The sequence below is a fragment of the Anoplophora glabripennis genome, unplaced genomic scaffold, assembly GCF_000390285.2.
Source record: "Anoplophora glabripennis isolate ALB-LARVAE unplaced genomic scaffold, Agla_2.0 scaffold440, whole genome shotgun sequence".
Classification (NCBI taxonomy): Eukaryota; Metazoa; Arthropoda; class Insecta; order Coleoptera; family Cerambycidae; genus Anoplophora; species Anoplophora glabripennis.
This window is the reverse complement of record NW_019416629.1, coordinates 335,290-356,004: the sequence shown is the minus strand read 5'-3', so window position 1 is coordinate 356,004 and position 20,715 is coordinate 335,290. Positions and strand designations below refer to the sequence as shown.

At 31.7% G+C, this 20,715-nt stretch overlaps 1 protein-coding gene across 1 annotated transcript in view; it reads left to right on the top strand.

Annotated features, from left to right (window-relative positions):
- LOC108909352 (putative ATP-dependent RNA helicase TDRD12) overlaps positions 1-20,715 on the top strand; it is a 55,988-nt gene that overhangs the window by 6,529 nt on the left and 28,744 nt on the right. Inside the window, exons 5-9 of the mRNA XM_023455123.1 lie at positions 1,269-1,617; positions 5,711-6,302; positions 9,994-10,381; positions 12,930-13,299; positions 13,350-13,538. Of these exons, the coding sequence (XP_023310891.1) occupies positions 1,269-1,617; positions 5,711-6,302; positions 9,994-10,381; positions 12,930-13,299; positions 13,350-13,538 (1,888 nt within the window). The remainder of the gene's footprint in view (positions 1-1,268; positions 1,618-5,710; positions 6,303-9,993; positions 10,382-12,929; positions 13,300-13,349; positions 13,539-20,715) is intronic.

Sequence of the window (20,715 nt, the reverse complement as noted above, 5' to 3'; positions counted from 1 at the left end):
ATGAACATCAATTTGATAATTTGCCTAACAATTGTAATCATTTAATAGAACTTGTAAGGGCTGAATGTGAAAAGCATATCGATGTATGAATAAATCATGAAGTCAAATTATTTAATTCAGTAAAATCTATGAAAAGGCAAATATTAAATAAATTAATATTATTTAGAGGACAATAAATATATTTAAATTATTTTGTAGTTTTATTTAATATGACACTAAAATATACTATTTTCTGAATTACAAACTTAAAATTGAATATTTGTCATAAGATGCAATATAATGTTTAATATGTAATAAAAATATTACTTAATCCGGATCTGCGTAAAGATGCCCGTGATCAGATTGCCTTCCACACTCCACTTCCCCGGATTTTGCATTCACTGGTACCCGTGCATTGGAATTAGATACGGCCAGTCTAGGTGGTCTGTGGTAAAAACAAACACAAAGCAGATGACAATGACATTTAAGAACTAATTATAAGCAAATTTAATTTAAAAAAAAATGTGTGTATAATAGTGATGTAACGAATATCCGCATTCGCATTCGCGAATATTCGTTTGATTTATGATATTTGCATTCGCATTCGCAAATATCTTTGAATATTTTGCTAATATTAACGTGAAAGAAAAATACAGAATGTGAAAACAATATTACGTAAATTAAACAAAAAAGTATTAATTTCTTTTCTTTTTAATTACAAAACTTAAAACAATTATATTTTTCTATAATCTACATTTATATTTGGTGTTAATTAATCACCTTTCTTTAGACATTAGAAAACAAATAATACTATGTTTATATATATTATGTATGTATGTATGTAGGTAATCTAATTAAGTATTGTTTTGATCAGTCTTTGTCTACACATATTTTGATAAACATTTAGACTTAAAAATTAAAAACTTCTATAAGAAAAAAAAACAAATCTTAAACTTCTTTAAAAAAAATAAACAAACACTTTATCTTAATTCTTTTATGAAACAGTTAATAATCAAACTTGAGAAGAGGAATATTAAACAAAATTCCAATCATACAAAAATACCGTTCTACCAACTTAACAACGCTAATTTCTTTAGCCTCTAGCGCCGCTGTCACCGGAAATATTATGTGCGTCGCGCGCGGCATATTTTGAATCATAGATAAACGGCGCTAGATTTAAAAACTGAATATTCGCATTCGCATTCGCGAATGCTTAAAAACTGGCATTCGTTACATCACTAGTGTATAATGCAAATTTTTAATTGTAAATAAAATTACTATCCTTTTAGTTACCAAGGCCCTTTTTTAATAGAAGAAGTAGGTCAAGAAATTCTGCAAATGATTCCCAAAATTCCATTAATTCGGGAAATGAAAGTATGTCAGATATTGAAGTACCTAGTAAATCTGAAGGTTCAGATAGTTCTAAAGATAAAAGCCCTATGAATACTCGTTTGAAGACTCTTCTTGAAAAAATGAAAAAGCAGAAACATGGCGAAAAAGTAGAACGTATTTCGTCTAGCTATAAACTAAATAACAGTTCTAGCAGTCTTGGAACAGACGATGATTGCAGTAGTCCTTTGAAAAAACAACCACTGACAGAAGGTTCTCCAGTTGCCGAAGAAAAAAAGGAACACTTTGGTATGTTTTAGATCCTCTTTTTATTCTGCTGTTTTTTTAGTTTTTAAGGTGTAACGTTGATCTCTTAAATGTATTCATAGTTCCTAAATGTTTGGTTTCCTTAATATAATTTTAACGAAATATTTATTTATTTATTTATTTTTAATTTGCGAACATTTTAGAAGAATATACCTACTTATTTTCTATTTCATTTATTAATAATAATTGTTTTTATTTTGTTTTTACATTGTACAAATTTTAATTTGTTAGCTTTGTTTTTATAATAAAAGTGTTACTTCTTCCCTTTTTTATTCTTGACAACTATGATAATGAGCAAGAACATTGTAAAATGTTTATACAGGGTGTTCCTTAATGATAAGCGAATATGTAATGGTGTGATTCTACATGGAAAATTAATGATAAGTTTGCTTTATAAACAATGGCCCAAAAATGTTCCGTTGCGAAAATACTGGGTGTTGTAATTCTAGGAAAAATTATGTTTGTAATTGAAAGACATGTGCCTTTATTAACTGTCACTACGTACTAAATATCACAGAAATACTCAAGCGGTTTCAAAAATATTAATTAATTTCCTTTTATTTCCTAAAATTTTAACACCCCGTATTTTTGCACGAAACATTTTGGACCATAGTTTATAAAGCAAACTACCATTAATTTTCCATGTAGAATCACACCTTTAAATATTCGTATATCATTAAGGAACACCCTGTATTTGTTTTTTATTTTACTCTTGAATCATATAATTGCTACAGTTTTTATACCGATCTAAGTTCAGCTGAGTTAGTTTCTAAGACGACCCTTTCAGACTAATAGTGAGCGAAAAATTTTGATAACGCATGTATTGGGATCTGAGAAACTACAAGAGATGCCATTCTATCACTAATTTAGTGGCTCTCACAGACAAACTTTTAATGATTTTTGTTTGATTTTTTTAATGACTGGTTTAATATACTAGGCACAGAAATTAAGGGATATTAAAAAAATTCCAAAATTTTGGATGATTTTCCAAGAGTTGTAACTTTGAGGAAATGGTTGTAGAGAGAATAAAAAAAAAGGAAATTGAAGCTTCAAGTGTCTAGTTTTCAGATCTGCAATTTTTTAGCTTCAGCAGTTTTTGAGTAATCATAAGAAAATCAACGAAAAAAAATTTGTAAATTTTTGCTTTTTTAAAAAAGATTTATGGACTTCAAAAATTTTTTTTGGTATTTTCATCATAAAGCTCTTTTAGATAATGTAATTCTCTTCAATTTGAGCGGTTCCCGAGTCTTGTACGATTATTTGTCGCTGAGTTATCGTCGATCAAAGCAAAAAAATCATTTTTGACTGGCAATCAATTACTCGGGAAATAATGGTCGTACAGGAAATCCAAATAGGGTTTTGAAAACTGCAAAGTATTCTCTTCAAATCGTAATTATAGGTTTTTGATAAAAAAAAAATGTTTTAAAGTGAAAATGTTGGTTAGAAAAAAGTTGCATAAGTAATATTTGCATAACTTGGCATAACTTTGCAAATAATGAATAAACTAAGAATATCGACTGCAACTTTTCAACCTCAAAGTGTCCTAATAGCCCAGTTACTGTAGCCGAAAATATAGTAATACCTCCAAATTTTTTATAACTGCATCGATTTTTCTCAAAATTTAGAATTAGGCTCATCTTACCCTCAAAACTTATATATGTGCTAGGTGTTCTTAAGGGGTGAAAACCACCCCTTATTGGAAAAAAATACAAATTTAAGCATTTTATGTAATCAAATCTTTTTTATTCATGCAGTATGAGTAATTTCATATGCTATCTAACTTGAAACTTAATGTATCCCAAATTTTCAACCCGGAAAAACCTTTAAAACCACCCCTTTGGATGAAAATAATATAAAAAAATTTCAACTTGAAACGTTTTAATCAAGCATTTTTATCAAATTAAAATTGATTTCTTGATTAAAAAATCTTTTTTATCGATTGCAATCTTACAACCCTTAAAAAATACCCCTTCCTTCGAAAATAAAATGAAAAAGTATTATTGAAAGAGTAGAAACATTTTAAATGTACATTCGTATTAAATAAACATTTATTCCGTTCTTATAAAATTATTTTGAATTGATTGCATCTTTTCAACCCTTAAAAATTACCCTTTACATTTATATATATATCACACACAAAATTAAGATTATTTTCCTTTTTAATAATAATAAATACAAAAAAAACATTATAATTATATGTAAATGATTATTCGTCATCACTGCTATTCTCTTCACAATCATGCTCGTCCTCTTCGATGATTGGAGGAGAATTTAGGCAGTTGTCGCCGGAGCATGTTCCACATGTCAAATTACGTATATCCACGTGTCGAAATACGTATATATACAAAAAAGATCTAAATGCTTATAAATTCTTGTTTGACCTAAATTTTCCTAAAATTATCACCTATACACACACATATATATTTTTTTGACGATAACTTTCTTACTTTTTAAGATTTTTAATCGCACAAAGGCTCATTTTGCAGGGAGTTGTAAGGGCTACGTGAACTGTTGTGTTGATCTTTTTTAAGCCCTTCATTTTTAACTTTGAAGGGTTTAAAGGGCTCGAAAAGGGTGGTTCTCTCATTCATATGATAACTTAAAATGGCGATATCTCGATTAATATTAATTTTAGAGGAATAAAAATAACAAGCAAAATCTTCAGCAAAAATGAAGCAAATTTTTTTTTACACTTGTATTTTTTTCGTACACCTTTTAATTTTTAAGTTACAGTGTAAAAATCGAATTTTTTTCAAAAATTTGAAAAATTAACATTTTCAAAAATTAATTTTATTTCGAAATCATGCTTTGTAATTGAGTCAAAGACCCAGAACATATTCTTAAACATAAATGAAGACATCTGTAAATGGATTGCATTTAATTTTAATTCTGTCACCAAAGGCACTGATTTGTTTATTAATTTTTTCTTAAAAAATGAGACTATCATGTTATTTCGATCATATTTCCGTTAATTTTGATTCTAAAGTTTTTTAAAATAGCTCATTTTAAAGGTTTTTCAAAGTACTTTAAAAAAGGTTCAAATAGTTTATCTATCTATCTATCTATCTATCTATCTATCTATCTATCTATCTATCTATCTATCTATCTATCTCTATCTATCGATTCCTGTGGTTATTTTGGGCGTAAAAATTTCCACCCCCAAGAAGGGGTGGGAATCATCCCCAGGGCAAAAGCACATTTCCGCACTATATAAGTTTTGTTCCTTGAAGCATTCCCCACATTCAGTCAAAATTTCACATCAATCGGTTCAGTTATAAAGAATTCGGAGGTAAAAACCCAGACTAACTGGACTATAAAGAAACCCTAATAATTTCAAAACGCTGCGATTTTTTTTCCTAGCGCTCGGAATTTGTGTTTTGCTGAAAATCAATGTAATAAGTAATTTTTCACTTTTTTTTTCATTTTTTTAAGTTAAAAATATATTTTTAACAATAATCCATATTTTCTTCATCAAAAAACGTTCATGATTCTAAAACAAAATTAAAAAAAATTTTTTTTCAAAAATTATTTATTTCAATTTTTTTTTTAACATATCCACAAGCTTCACGAACATCAAAAAAAATTTGGTTGATGTTGCAGATCACAATTTAATATCGGGTATTGCTAAAGTCAATTTTTTTGCTTTAATCGACAATAACTCGGCGACAAATAATCGTACAACGTTCCGGAACCGCTCAAATTGAATAAAATTAAATTATCTAAAAGAGCTTTATGATGAAATTACCAAAAAAAATTTTTTGAAGCCCGTAGGCCTTTTTAAAAATATAAAAATTTACAAATTTTTTTTCCGTTGATTTTCTTATGATTACTCAAAAACTGCTGACGTTAAAAAATTTTAAACTGCAGATCTGAAAACTCGACACTTGAAGATTGAATTTCCTTTTTTTTATTCTCTCTACGATCATTTCCTTCCAAGTTACAGGCTCTTTGAAAATCACCCAAAATTTTGGGATTTTTTTTAATATTCCTTAATTTCTATGCCTAGTGTAATATATTGAGCGAAGAGATCCAACGTTTTTTCATACAGTTAGCTGAGGTCTATAAAATGTTTTAGTTGATAAAGAGGGAGATGTTGCTCTGTCAAATTCAGATAATGAATGTATAAATCACCCCACAAACTCTGTGGTAAGGAAAAGAGTTGTTTCAAGTAATGCAGTGTTTGTACCAGGAGGTGCCACTTTTACTTTATTAAATAAGAAGAAAACTGCAAAACAGACGCCTAAAGACTTAACTGCTTCTATTCCTAAGATTTCTTCTGATGAAGATCTGAGTGACTGTAAAACAAAGAACGTTGTAAATGAACATGTTAGGGAGGAAAGTAGTCCTGGTGATGACACGTCGACAACTGAGGAAATTAAGACTCATCTTAATGATGTGGGAAATAATCGCGTAAACCAACTACAAATAAAACCTTTCTGTACCTGTAAGCAGTGTGATCATTGGACTAACGATAACGACTGGTCGGTAGATACAAAATTTTTAAATGAATCTAAGGAGTCAAAGCATTTGTGTATCAACAAGCCACAGACTTTATTTATAAAAGATGGAAATCAAAATTTGGCAGACGATCGAACAATCATTTCGTTGAACTACTCGTCCAAGACAAAGTTGCAAAAACAATCCATGCTTAAATTGCTGGTCCACGGGTATGTATTGAACTTTTCATGTTATTCTTTGTAGACTGAAAAAAATTGTATACACTGTTAGCGACGACCTAGATTTCTAATTTTACGAGGCATCTCAGAAAGTAAGAGTACTCAAGTTTTTTAAAATCGAAACGGAGTATATTTATGAAGAATTTACATGTTCAGAAAGCTAGATTTTTTTATATCAATGCACTTTTTCGTCTCTTGGACCTATTGTTTCACAGTACTGTGGTGTGTGATTGTTTTTTGTCCCTTAAACAATTTTGATCTCATTAAAAATCTGAAACATCACCTTTTCCTTTCCAAGAAGAAACCGGATTATGCTCCTCACCTCGCAGCTGACGACGTTTGTAATAGTGGCACTCATTTCAATACACCACTACAACAACAATTCTCAACTGACTGAGACAAATGAGCATGCGTTCTGCTCATACCTTGGCCTTATATAGGGTGCTTCAATTAAAACATCCCACCTAGAAAATATCGGAATTAAAAACAAAAAACAAAAAAAAAGTTGAGACATTTCAATTTTCTTTTCAAGGGGTACACGTGGTGGCATAAGTTTCGGTGTGTTGGAAGCTACCCCTTGGCAGGGGCGTAAAATACCCTTAAACTTTAAATGGCACCATATGTTGAGTGACCTCATTTTAAAGCTTTTTCAATTCTGCTCACGACGACATACGACTTCTTAAATTTTGGTTTGGATATGACAATAAAATCATCATATAAAGAATAAGACAAAATATCAATGAATGAAAGAATGTTATTTTATTACGTGTTTAAATCGGTTTCCCTCCGCTTCCATACAATAATAAAATTTTTGCTCTACTTCCCAATGAACATTTCGAAGCATTTTGGATTTTGTTTGACGACATTCTTCCACAATTTACCAACAAAGCTCCTCAAGTCAGTTCGGTCGTGTTGCATAAAGTTTTTTTCTTAATTCCGATATTTTCCAGGTGGGAAGTTTTAATTGGAACATTCTGTATACAGTGCTGCCAACTTTGTCGAAAATAAAAACCAAAGAGCATCAGAGTCTCAGTACTCTTACTTTGTAGATATGCCTCATATTCAAGAGTTAAAAAATTGCATTGTGGTCACATATTGGGAGGTATAGACTCAACTTGTGCCATTACTGTGGTAAAAACCTAAAAACTAACCAATATGGCATCATTGGCGATTGGAAAAATACAGAAATGCTTCAAAGAAGTCTAACAATTACAAGATATCTTATTTTCTTAATAAAAAACCTTTTCTTTTTTTAATGGTATCTCGCTTATTGTTAGAGATGGACCCAACAATTCCTATATGACTATTCTCGACAGAGAACATTCTATCCAGGGTGTTTCATTTAAATTAACAAAGTTAACATCTGCGGCCATTTTGTTTGGACTTAATTTGTTTTTATATTATCATTTTCAAAAAATTCATAAAAAATTGTGTAATCCATGATCCGTTGCATTTTAAAGGCAACTTTTCAAAAAATCGCTAGTTACTTTTTTATAAAAAATCTGGCCATGCAACTTAAATAAGTTTCACTTGAAACCTCAAACTTCAAGTTTAGTTTTTTTAAATTTTTTGTTCAGACATTGGAAATGGCTTAAGATGAAAGCCATTTCTCTAGGCTTTGCTAGTTTAAACTTTAAAATTCAAGTTTATATAACAAATATATTCTGCATTATAAATTGATGAGATTTTGGATACAGAGGTTTTAAGTGATGTTGATGAAAGTTATCGAGCCGGACTTTTAATAAAAAATCACGTAAGTAATTTCCTGAAAATTCCCTTCTTTGAAAAAGTACAAGCCATGAATTACCTGGACCATTTGAAGTAATTGAACATCTAGAAAGCTACTATACAGGGTGGCTCATTAGTGTGAGAAAGTAAAATAACTCCCTTGTTACTCATAATACAGAAAAAAAGTTTATATAAAAGATACAGAATCAAGAAACCTAAACTACAAAATTAATTTGAAACATACACAGTGATGAGTAAAAACCGGACACGCCAAATATTAAATTTTTTAAGTGGAACACCCTGTATATTCTTAAACTGATGGATTTTCGAGAAAATTCTATATATGGCAATATAAACAGTTTATCATTTTAGTGCGGGGTTGCCAAGTTATGTAGAAAATTCTTTGAATTTTGAAAAAAACATGACCTCGAAGAAGTTGTATTAACTTTCAGCTACTAACACTTGGAGCAAAAATATTTGATAGAGTTATAGGCAAAGACTCCTATATTAGCTAATATTGATATTTTATACAGGGCATTTTTTATAATACGATCATTTTAAGAAAGTTCAAACTTGATTCTCTAAAATTTTTCAAATGGAACACCCTGTATTTTATTGTCTACATAACTTGGCAACCTCGCACTAAAATGTTAAACTGTTTATATTGCCATGTACAGAATTTTCTCAGAAATCCATATGTTTAAAAATATACAAGGTGTTCCATTTAAAAAATATAATATTAGGTGTGTCCCGTTTTTACTCATCGCCCTGTGTGTTTCAAATAAATTTTATCCTTTAGGTTTTTTGATTGTGTACAACTTCTATATAAACTTTTTTTTTGTATTATGAATAAAAAGGGAGTTATTTTACTTTCTCACACTAATGGCCCACCCTGTATATATAAATTAAAAAAAAAAAATAAATTGAATTTTGTCCCAAAAAAATTAAACGAGTGTCCTAGTTCTTAACCAGGGTGATTCAGGTTTAATCTGGACAACTTCAGGAATCGATAGAACAGGTTAATATAATGTTCATTCATAATATAAACTTATTTCTTAAATCATACCGTTATGGAGATAGAGGGAGTTGAAGTAGAAATTTTTTTCCTGGTTTTCCCTCGTGGGTTATCATTCCAGTTCATGTCACAACTGCGGGAGGTTATTCTTTGGACCATTTTTGACCGAACAGTTTTTGAAGTATGGGATTAAAAAAAATATCAAATAATCAAATTTTGAAAATCACCTCCTCCAATATCTTTGAAGATGATTGTGTAGATAAATTAAACTTAGGCTATTATTTAATCAAAGACAAAAATTTACTGGTATAGTTACTTTTGGTTTATCATGTTTCATTGCAATTCCTCAAAATAATGTTAAAATGAGGGGAATTATGAGATACTGCGTTGGCATACATAAAACTAGGAATTGTCGTCAAATGGACAGTTAATTATGTAGCAATTATTTATTGACACATTGATCACATTTTTTTTTATTTTTCTGCAGCCTAGGTGGCAGTACCAACAACTGCCAATAATAGCGACTAATTGTTTAAATGCAAATCTACAATGTACTAGAATTTATTGCAAAGAAATGCCAATGCATAACGTACTCTATTGACGAATACTAAGCTCAACTTGTTTATAGTTATTGCAATCAGAATTTTTTAGTAATAAAGTGAAAAAAAAATGTTTATAAACAATACGAGTTAAATTGTAGAGCCTTTGTGACAATTGCCTGTAGTATTTGTACTGATCAACAAATTTGATTACTAATTCTGTAAATTTCATTAATTATACCATGTACTCAGACTATGTCAAATATCTTCACTGATATTTGAATAAATGTAATATTTTTCTTAAGTCTACCGAATAACCCCTAAAAGATATAACACAGACTAAGAAAACACCATGTATTTGTTTATATCAATGAGTTGATGTTATTAAAAATTATTATAGAGAATATTCACAAGCTCCAGTGAGGTCGCTGTCCGAAGTTTGCTTTCATGAGGGCATCCGAAATAGTTTGCATCAATTGAAGTACAGGGAAGCAAAACGTATTCAGATATACACGTGGCCAGCTATTTTTCGTCAGCAGCACGTTGTTATGGTGAATGGTCCACAGACCGGTAAAACGATAGCATACCTTCCGGTAATCCTAACATTTTTATTGGAAAAAAACGAAAGATATCGGCAATTCATGTCCAAGACCAATGGACCCATCGCTATAGTACTTTGTGCTAATACTAAAAAGTGTGAGGAAGTATACGATCTGAGTAAAACGTTACTAGGAGGGAATAGGTTGAAGGTTTCTTTAATCACATATCCTCTTTCACATGTCAATACGGTAAGTATTTAAATTTTTATGATAATGCTCGTTTGTCAAATACATACTGCTGCTACAAAGGTTAGGCTTCCAAAACGTGTTGCCAATCCAGTGTAGATATACGTTTAAAAGGATCCCTCACAAAATGAATGGAAATTAGGTCCTGTTAGATTTGGCTGGAATTGTGATGTCATATAGAGGGGGAAAGTGTGTGATTTTGGCTGTAAGGCTGAGTAAGCTTCACGAAGTTGTAAGTTGATGGATTCAAAAACTGAGGCATGTAATGAATCTTGACCAGTAGGTGCAATGCTTTTGGGATCGCTGAACCTGAATTCTTGGATAGCTTATCTATATAAGGTCACCTGGAGGTCAGGTAAAGGTCGTTTCAAGGTCAAACTGAAGAAAAGACTTGTATTGAATTTTGACCAGTGAGTGTATAGGTTTTTGGGCTCGCAGAATCTGAATCTGGAGATAGCGTAATCCTAAAGGTCAGCTTCAAGTCTATTCAAGGTCATTTCAAGACGAAACTAAAGAAAAGGCTTGTATTGAATTTCAACCAATGCGTATATAAGTTTTTTTTTGGGGGGAACTGAATTTGGGGATATCTTAGCCCTACAAGGTCACATTTAGGTCAAGTCAAGATCATTTTAAGGTCAAAGTAAGGGCCTTTCACGAATGTTAACCTGTAAGTATGTATGCTTTTGAGGTCGCTGAACCTGAATTCGGGGATAGTTTAGCCCTATAAGGTCACCTGGAAATCAAGTCAAAGTCATTTCATTTGACTTAATCTCAATTCAAGACCCGCAGGTGATCTTATAGGGCTAAGCTATTCATTACATGCTTCAGTTTTTGCATCCATCAACTTGAAACTTCGTGAAGCTTACTCAGTCCTACAGCCAAAATCACACACTTCCCCCCTCTATATCTCTGAAACTATCCATAGGATCACTTTGGGCCCATGACAACTTTGCATCAGAATGTCGAGAACTAGAACATATCACAGTTTCAGCCAAATCTAGCGGGACCCAATTTCCATTCATTTTGTGCGGGGTCCTTTCGGTAGATACCAATAAATATTTGTAGATCGCTATAATTTATTTTATTTAAATACTGTGTTAAAAAAATGTTTCTAGAGAGAACTTTATTTTCCTATTTTACTTCACCCAAGATTTGATTAATATATTTTTTTTATTACGCAGAAAATTACTTTGCCTAAATATCGTTTTTGTTTCTATAATTAGTATATTTTAGTTCTCATTATTGTAATATGTATTAACTGTAAATGAATGTAATGAAATAAATAATTGTAAATCTGTTGTCAAGCTAGTTAAAATAGACATTAACAAAATTAGGGGTGTCAATTAAAAAATTTTGAGTTTTCCACATTTTCTGAACTTCATATTAAAAATTATTTTTTTTTTACCACCCTGTATAAAAACTGGAAAATTTTCATGTCAAGGTCGATAAATTAAGTCTTCCTCTACAAAATGTCCAATTTGCACAAAAAATAAACCTAGGTTTCCGAGAAAACTAAATTTTGCTGACCGTCTGCATCTGTCAATTTTTGCTTAAAAATCAAAATATCTCGTGAACGGTCAATCCTAAGTATGGAGTGTGCTATATGTTTTCAACTTAAAAGTAGATGCTCTTTTCGAAAATTCGATAATATACAGGGGGTTCCATTTAAAATAAGAAAGTTAGTATCAACTTCCGGTATAACCATAAGTACGATGACTTAATGAAAATATTTTAGTTTGGTAGGCCCCACGATTTGTATCACCATCACAAAAACCTTTCGAGCAGTTTCCCAGATATCCATCGATGAAGTTTGTGCTGGAACACCCTGTATATTATAACAAAAAATTTGTAAAAACCTGTCATTGAAAGTATTGTCCATCGCCGGCCACTAATTTCTCCCATCTTTCTGTCAACGTCTTTTGAGGCTATCCAAAAGACAACCCATTTTTTGCATCTTCATGAGAATGGAAGTACTGCTCTGCCAGGCCATATACCATGGACCGGAACAAGTGATAATCAGCAATGTTTGGTCAATATGACGGGTGGGGTAGGACTTTCCAATTAAACGTTTGCAAGTAGGTTTTCACCGCTATTGCAGCATGTGATCGAGTGTTGTCATCCTGCAAAATGACTGTCATGTGCTCATATAACGGTCATTTTTCCTTCAATGCTCGGCTCAAACGCATCATTTGTAGTTGATAGCGATCTGCCATGATGGTTTTATTTGGTTTGAACAGCTCGTAATAAACTACACCCAGCTGAAACTACCAAATGCAGAGTAGAAGCTTGAAACCATGGATATTTAGCTTTGTCAGCGAAATAACATACACTGAATTTCAAGCCTGCTTATAGTACATACTTTTTTATAGGTGTGTTACAATTTTAAACTACCCGCTTGCAGTTCTGGTACCTAACGCCATCTGTTGGAAAGCGAGAACTTATTCAACATCTATATACTTTGAGAAATTCCAAAACGACCCTATTATGTATTTGTTTTTCTGTAGTTTGAAACTGGAATAATAAATAATTGCAATGGATTTTTTATTTTCAGAAATACACAGATATGTTAGTAACTACGCCGACAATTCTTGTAGATTTGTTGAAGCAGAATGCGATCAATTTCAAAAGACTGTGTCACTTAATTTTAGAAGACGGAGACGCAATCCTCAAGCTAGAACCTGAGATAATGAACGGTATCTTTGATTTAACTCAAAGCATGTTATCTAACCGTATACATCCAAAACCGGTTCAGTTAATAATCTGCGCAGAACACTGGGACCTACGTTTAGAAAATCTAATCCGCAGACTAAACAAAATACCACTGATATGCATCGGAAACTATTTAGAGGCTGCGTTGTATGGGAAAATTCAGTTCTCTATGAAATTCGTTAATTCAGCTTGTAAAGAGCATGAATTAAAAAGTAAGATTTTTTTTTGGCCTGGGTTCCCCGTCTAACTTTAATATTTTAAGGTTTACTCAAAGACACGTTTAGGATTTGTAAATCTATAATATTGTGTAAGGAAGAAGAAATAGAGGAAATTCAAACAATTCTAATGCTGAAAGGTATCGACGCTACCGTTGTATCAGAGCATATGAGTAAGGAAGATATTTTGTACTTGGAACAAGTTTGGACCCAATGTAAAGGTGGTGAATATACAGGTAAGTAACAAAAATCCATTCATATTTTCAAATATTTGTGCTTTAAAGGTAATTCAAATTAATTTCATTCATTAATATCTAAAACAAAAATATGAAAGTTTTTCAAATAATAAAAGAACCTGTACCAGATATATTGCAATCATTAAATAATTATTAAGATTTATTACATTAATCTGGATGCAAACATAATAAACATGTGTGAACGATCTTTTTATGCGAGCAAGCTTGTGTCTTTTACAAAATTTCGCAGAAGATTGATTGAATTGATGCATGCTTGATCAAACGCATTTGTGCAAACATCGATTAGTAGGGCTGTCAGAACTGAGCTGCGGGACATAGGCGTACTCATTATTTATTAGAAAGCAACAAATTATCACGTTGACTGTGGTATATACCTCGGGGGATATGTACTCATTATAAAAAATATGCGAATCTCAATAATCACATTTTTACTATATCTTGTGGAAGTTGCAGAATCTGTAGTTTTTGGCCGATTTCAAAGAATCAAATAGCTTTTGAATGAGGCTTCCAATTTTTACATATTAGGCTTGCTGTCAATATGCATATCCCGGGGGATATGTATCACATAGAAGTAATATAATATAACTAATATGCGGCACATATCTCCTGGGATATGTATTTATTCGATAGTGAGCAATATAACGAACCACCGAAGGACGGTGTTGTTGTTGCACGGAGGTTATGTTCGAGTCTTTATATAAAGTGCTAATTATTTCTAGTTTATTGTGTCCAGTTATCAAAAAAAAATCGTACAAAATAATACTCGGACCAGAAATAATGATTTTTCTATTTTTTCTTTTCAAAACTTTGCGAATGAAAACGTTAGTATCCTAGGATATATAGTTACAGATACATGAAAGTTTATAGCAATAATTGTGTTATTTTTAATTTTATAGAGAGTCAAATGTAAAAAAATTACATATTCCCAGGGATATATACCGCACACAGAAACAGTTTTGTTACATATCTCTGAAGATATGTATCACAGTCACGGACAAAGTACATTGAGATTATCTCGCAGTCAATGTGTTAAATTGCCTACAATGCACCACCATAAACTCCAAGGGATAATAATTAATTACGCAACATCTGCACGATAACAAATCAACAGTATACTTACGTGAAGTTAACGTGAAAAGCATTCTGAGGTCGCGGTTTATGCATTTCTCGGTTGACCCCCTTGGAAAACCATTGAATTGCGGCTGTCTGTGACAGCCTTATTGATTAGTCACGAGACAGCATATGTTGGTAATAAGTCTGCTGCATTTTTTAACTGCGATTCAAAAATGTCTTCTAGTAGATTAAAATAGTGAAACTTGGCCTTATCATTTAATTAAAGGGTGTTCCAAAAATCACGTAAGAAGTAATTTTGATAGAAAACAGGTTTTTAATTAAAAATTGTTAATTTTTTATTGATTCATAAAGTATACAGCATAGGGTTATGTATGGTTATGAACAGCATATCGGGCAAATGGCCTCCAAGGCTTTGCTGGCATGTACAGTGCCAGCCCTTTGAAAGTGGATGACTCTTATAAGCAAATTGTCTATAATTGGCCTTTGTGAAGCTGACTTGAAAATGTGAGGTTCAAATCGGCTGTCATTATGTCAAATTTCATGTGTGTCTATCATACTAGTTCTAGTGAGCAAAACAAATCCAAATTAGGTAGCAAATTATTTATTTTTCCAATTCTGAAATATATTATACATTCTAACGGCCATTCATTCGCCGTCAACGAGATCTAAAAATTAAACACTGCGTCGTCAAAAAAACATGATTCGTAAAGTTAGTATTTTGTCCAAGCACCATTTTTGTCTATAACACTGCAATCTACATGGCATTGATAAAATTAATGTTCTTGTTATAATCCTCAGTGATATTATCCCATGTGTTTTTAATTGCTTCCCAAAGTTCTTCGACGTTAACTGGCGGAAGTTTCTGTCCTAAATTTTTTTCACCATATCGATGTTGTTATCAATTAACCATTCTGACGACAATTATCCTGCTTGAAAGTGAAATTCTGAGGATACAGCATAGTCACAACAAACATCAGGACTTTGGCAGCTTATCCAAGCCCAAACGTTAATGGAGAATCTAACGCTGCACTGTGTGGGTTTCACATAAGACTCCGAATACCTTATAATCTCTGGTGGGTAGACACAGACAGAAGCATCGGAGCTAGTCTGGAAACTTTTTTCGTCCGAAAATATAATATTCTCCCAGAAGTTGTCTGGGCTTCCTACAAATTGTCTTGCAAACTCTAACCTCTGTTCTTTATACTGGGGAGTCAAAGCAACTGTATTTGCGGCCACATAATTCTTCAGCTCCGAATCTTTCACCCGCTTCCTTGCAGTTCACACTGATCCAGGAAAATTCGTCTCAAAGGAAGCCGCTACTGCCATGTCAAAAGGATTTATTCTTAAGTGGTGCTTACTTTTTGACGTCCACCTCCGTGAACATAACGTACGTGACCCTCCGCAATTCATTTTTCTTTGAGTTTAAATATGCTGTTCGTGCATACATGCAGATCATCCGCAATGACCAATCATTCTGAAGTAAACTTATAGCTCTCACTTTTTTTGGTTCCGTTAAACGTGGCATCTTGAATTACCAAGCAAATTACTAATGACACTGACATATAAAAACTTGTCATAATAAAAAGTAGATCACATCACATTAGAAAAATAAAGCGTTCATTTTCAAAGAGCCGGCAGTGTAGGCACTCTTTTGTCGAAATTTTCCATGACCATTTTGCATAAATGCGGCTGAATTTTGTTGAAACAATGCTCAATTTCCTTCGTCAAGGCATGGGTGGCCGTGCACTTGTTGGCATAAACCCCAAATAAAAACGTCCAACGGTATTAAATTGCATGACCTGGGCGGCCATTTCTGATCACCAAAACGGAAAATTAGACGACCAGAAAATGACTCATGTCATGTACATCCGTATCTTGCAATTTAGGCAGAACAAACTGGATTATCATGTCGCGATAGCAAGCACCGTTAACTGTTATTGCCTGACTAGCCGCATTTTCGAATAACAATGGTCCGATGATGCCTTCAACACAAAATCCTCACCAAAAATCACTCATGATTTTCTGAACCCCAAATTTGTCGATTAACAAAGCCATCAGATAAAAATGAGCCTCATTGCGGAAGATGTGCTTGCAATGTGTAGGTGCCAGACCTTCATTATTTTTTAAATATTGCTCAACCATGAAACCGCATTGTTCTTTCGTGTAACCCTCTCCACTTTTAATAACCCTGAAGTATCAGCTGTCATCCAGTCTTTTTTTTTTCGATAGCAACACTACGGTACAAATAGTGTAAAATCAAATCTTACGTGAATTTTGGGACACACCCAATATTATCAGCAGGGATATGAGCAGAGAAAAAGCGACTGTAAAGGGCTGTAGATAAGTTTAAATTTTAATTTTGTTTTTATAACTATTCCTATAACTTTTCAAATTACATTTCAGGTATATTATTTTACCAAAAAGGTGGTATATAAAATTAAAATCACATATATGCTTACACAGTGTGATAGTTATGGAAAGTCATGCATGCTTGCACAAGATAGTTTGTTACATTTGTTCTCACTTTTTTTTTTAAATCGACGCTTTAGTACGAAAACATGCTATCTCAGATTTTGGTTGGAAAACATGCTATCTGAAATTTCAGTTGGAAAACATGCTATCTCAAATTAAGTTTGGAAAACATGCTAACTCAGATCTTTAAGTAAAAACATGCTATTTCAGTGTGACTAGAAATTTAAGTTGGCACATTTAATGATTGAAACCGTGAATTTATAATAGACTTATATAATATATTTTTAAAAAAGTAAGGAATGTTTATGTTCAGGTACACTGTTTATTTTATTTTTTTTATTTCAATCATTCAATGTGCCAACTTAAATTTCTAGTCACACTGAGATAGCATGTTTTTACCTAAAGATCTGAGTTAGTATGTTTTCCAAGCTTAATTTGAGATAGCATGTTTTCCAACTGAAATTTGAGATAGCATGTTTTCNTAAGTAAGTAAGTAAGTAAGTAAGTAAGTAAGTAAGTAAGTAAGTAAGTAAGTAAGTAAGTAAGTAAGTAAGTAAGTAAGTAAGTAAGTAAGTAAGTAAGTAAGTAAGTAAGTAAGTAAGTAAGTAAGTAAGTAAGTAAGTAAGTAAGTAAGTAAGTAAGTAAGTAAGTAAGTAAGTAAGTAAGTAAGTAAGTAAGTAAGTAAGTAAGTAAGTAAGTAAGTAAGTAAGTAAGTAAGTAAGTAAGTAAGTAAGTAAGTAAGTAAGTAAGTAAGTAAGTAAGTAAGTAAGTAAGTAAGTAAGTAAGTAAGTAAGTAAGTAAGTAAGTAAGTAAGTAAGTAAGTAAGTAAGTAAGTAAGTAAGTAAGTAAGTAAGTAAGTAAGTAAGTAAGTAAGTAAGTAAGTAAGTAAGTAAGTAAGTAAGTAAGTAAGTAAGTAAGTAAGTAAGTAAGTAAGTAAGTAAGTAAGTAAGTAAGTAAGTAAGTAAGTAAGTAAGTAAGTAAGTAAGTAAGTAAGTAAGTAAGTAAGTAAGTAAGTAAGTAAGTAAGTAAGTAAGTAAGTAAGTAAGTAAGTAAGTAAGTAAGTAAGTAAGTAAGTAAGTAAGTAAGTAAGTAAGTAAGTAAGTAAGTAAGTAAGTAAGTAAGTAAGTAAGTAAGTAAGTAAGTAAGTAAGTAAGTAAGTAAGTAAGTAAGTAAGTAAGTAAGTAAGTAAGTAAGTAAGTAAGTAAGTAAGTAAGTAAGTAAGTAAGTAAGTAAGTAAGTAAGTAAGTAAGTAAGTAAGTAAGTAAGTAAGTAAGTAAGTAAGTAAGTAAGTAAGTAAGTAAGTAAGTAAGTAAGTAAGTAAGTAAGTAAGTAAGTAAGTAAGTAAGTAAGTAAGTAAGTAAGTAAGTAAGTAAGTAAGTAAGTAAGTAAGTAAGTAAGTAAGTAAGTAAGTAAGTAAGTAAGTAAGTAAGTAAGTAAGTAAGTAAGTAAGTAAGTAAGTAAGTAAGTAAGTAAGTAAGTAAGTAAGTAAGTAAGTAAGTAAGTAAGTAAGTAAGTAAGTAAGTAAGTAAGTAAGTAAGTAAGTAAGTAAGTAAGTAAGTAAGTAAGTAAGTAAGTAAGTAAGTAAGTAAGTAAGTAAGTAAGTAAGTAAGTAAGTAAGTAAGTAAGTAAGTAAGTAAGTAAGTAAGTAAGTAAGTAAGTAAGTAAGTAAGTAAGTAAGTAAGTAAGTAAGTAAGTAAGTAAGTAAGTAAGTAAGTAAGTAAGTAAGTAAGTAAGTAAGTAAGTAAGTAAGTAAGTAAGTAAGTAAGTAAGTAAGTAAGTAAGTAAGTAAGTAAGTAAGTAAGTAAGTAAGTAAGTAAGTAAGTAAGTAAGTAAGTAAGTAAGTAAGTAAGTAAGTAAGTAAGTAAGTAAGTAAGTAAGTAAGTAAGTAAGTAAGTAAGTAAGTAAGTAAGTAAGTAAGTAAGTAAGTAAGTAAGTAAGTAGTAAGTAAGAGCCAAAATGACAAAATTAAGGGTTTTTGACCTATTTGTAATATATCACCATGTATATATTACAAATAGATCATCTCATTGTATTATCTTCACTTTTTGTTTCTTTACACTTTTTTGTATTCCAAGCCGATTAACAACAAAATTGATTTATTTGATCAAGTGCATTTTTACAGTTACTTAAATTACTTAAACGTCTTAGGGAGTCCATGCAAACAATAATAATAAGAAGCCATTATCTTATTTAATATTATTTATTGTGAAATTAAGCTTATTTTTTAAAAAGATTAAGTTTTAATAATGGCTTATGTATACAGGTCTGGCCATATTTATATTTCCGATACAAAGTTAGTAAATTATATATTTCACTATTCTCCCCTAATAATTCTGACTCCGTCCCCATATCATTTGTATAACTTTATGCCATCGATATAAGGGAATAAAAAAACGCCAAAAGTGCGCAAAGCCTGAGGTTCTAAGCTCTCCTTGACTATTGGTCTCTGTCTTGCATTAGGAATTTGGGAACAGCGTACGTCTAAGATACGTACATACGAAAGATAGAATACTGGACAATAATTACGTTTTTGATTTACAGCGATGGCATAAAGAGTATAATGGAATTGACAGCAGTGTTACCATACGTACAGTAATTACCCTATTTGTACGATATTTTGTTGACAAGAATGGTAAGAGGTTTTGAGACCATACTAAAGCATTTCAACTTTATTACAAATTATTTATAACCTTTAGTAAAAACTAAAACGGTATTCTAAAATAAAATGAGTGATAATTCTTAAGCAAAATAATTAATTATTTTCAAATGCTTATTAAATAAAAGCTTATTATTAACTAATAAAGTGTAAAATATTTCTAATTTTAAGCGTCCAAATTTGCGGCTCTTTCGTGTCGATGTTTGTAGAGAAGTTGCGTTAAATGACCCCATAAAAAGAAGTGATAGGGTGTCAGATCTGGAGATGGAGGAGGCCAAGGTATGATACCTCTTGTGGAAATAAGCCTTTCAGGAAAAGTTTGTTCCAAATAATCTTGAACTGGCCTCGCATTGTGTGCAGGTCATCCGCCTTGCTGAAACCAACTTTCCTCAAAATTTACATCCAAGTTTCGTACAGCTGCTGGTACAACACTACTTCGTAATAAATGCAAATATCTCTCAGTATTTAAGTTACCATCAATAAAAAAAGAGACCCACAATATTATCGCCTAAAATGCCAGCCCAAACATTTACTTTTTGAGGGTACTGCGTTCTTAATGGTATACTTAAATGCTTGTTTTCCCTGGACCAATATTGGACCGCTGAAGGATTATGACGGCCAAGTAGGGAAAAAGATGATTCGTCTGTAAATAAAATCTGCCTAACAAATTCATTATTTTCATCTATAGGCTTTGTAACCATTCTTTTTTAAAATGCGATGAACTGTACGACTTGGAATGTCAAGTTTTTCGGAAATTTGGGAGGAAGAACGCATCTCACTTAATTCCACAGAAGCACAGACATTAACCTCTTTTTCTCTCCTTGCTTCAGGAATTTGACAAGGTTCCTGATTGCTACATTTCGTACACCGATCAACACATCCACGCTCCTCAAATTTATGAAAAATATTCAAAACAATTCTAGCAGTGGGGACTGGTTCTTCGGGGTATGAAAA